At 58.3% G+C, this 645-nt stretch overlaps 1 protein-coding gene across 1 annotated transcript in view; it reads left to right on the forward strand.

Annotated features, from left to right (window-relative positions):
• Nucleotides 1-645, forward strand: part of LOC103780801 (probable glutamate receptor) — a 10,038-nt gene that overhangs the window by 6,313 nt on the left and 3,080 nt on the right. Inside the window, exon 6 of the mRNA XM_008948493.1 lies at nucleotides 250-347. Within this exon, the coding sequence (XP_008946741.1) occupies nucleotides 250-347 (98 nt within the window). The remainder of the gene's footprint in view (nucleotides 1-249; nucleotides 348-645) is intronic.

The raw sequence follows: 645 nt of genomic DNA on the forward strand, positions 1-645 counted from the left end.
GGCTTGGGAAGAGTGTCTGGCAAACCTGTGACAGGACCCCTGAGCTGTCACGGTTGAGAACTACTGGAGGCATTGAGCAGAAGTCCTCTCTTCTGCACTGCTTAAACTGGAATTCAGGTGGAGGAGAAGGGGAGAATGGGACATTTCCAGGCCAGCTGCACTGCTGCAGCCACACTGCAGGGTTACTAATATGGATATGTTTTTTTTACCACCCTGAATGTCTGGTTTTATCTTGTCGTTCTCCCACAGACTGAGCCCCTGTGAATGGAACGAGCCCAAGAATGAAGAAAACCACTTCACCTTCTTGAACAGCCTCTGGTTTGGAGCAGGAGCACTCACCCTGCAGGGTGAGCTGGGAGGAGCACAGCAGGACAGCCCTGGGAGCAGCACGGCGTTCTAAGCTGCTGGCAGCTCCAGCTCACCCGTCTGACACTGGGGAGCTGTGCTGGGAGGGGTGCTCCAGGGGATGCCTGGCAGCACTGAAACCCCTCCCAGCTGGGGAGTTTTGGCTGCGGAGCCGTGGGAGTTGTGCAGCTGCCCGGCTTCCCCCGAGGGAGGTGCATTTTCTGCTGCAGCAGCCGCGCTGGGGAGCGCTGGGCTCTGTGGGGCTGCTCTGTGCAGCGGGGTTTCAGGGGATTGGCACAC

This window comes from Merops nubicus, unplaced genomic scaffold (assembly GCF_000691845.1).
Source record: "Merops nubicus isolate BGI_N331 unplaced genomic scaffold, ASM69184v1 scaffold2151, whole genome shotgun sequence".
Taxonomy (NCBI): Eukaryota; Metazoa; Chordata; class Aves; order Coraciiformes; family Meropidae; genus Merops; species Merops nubicus.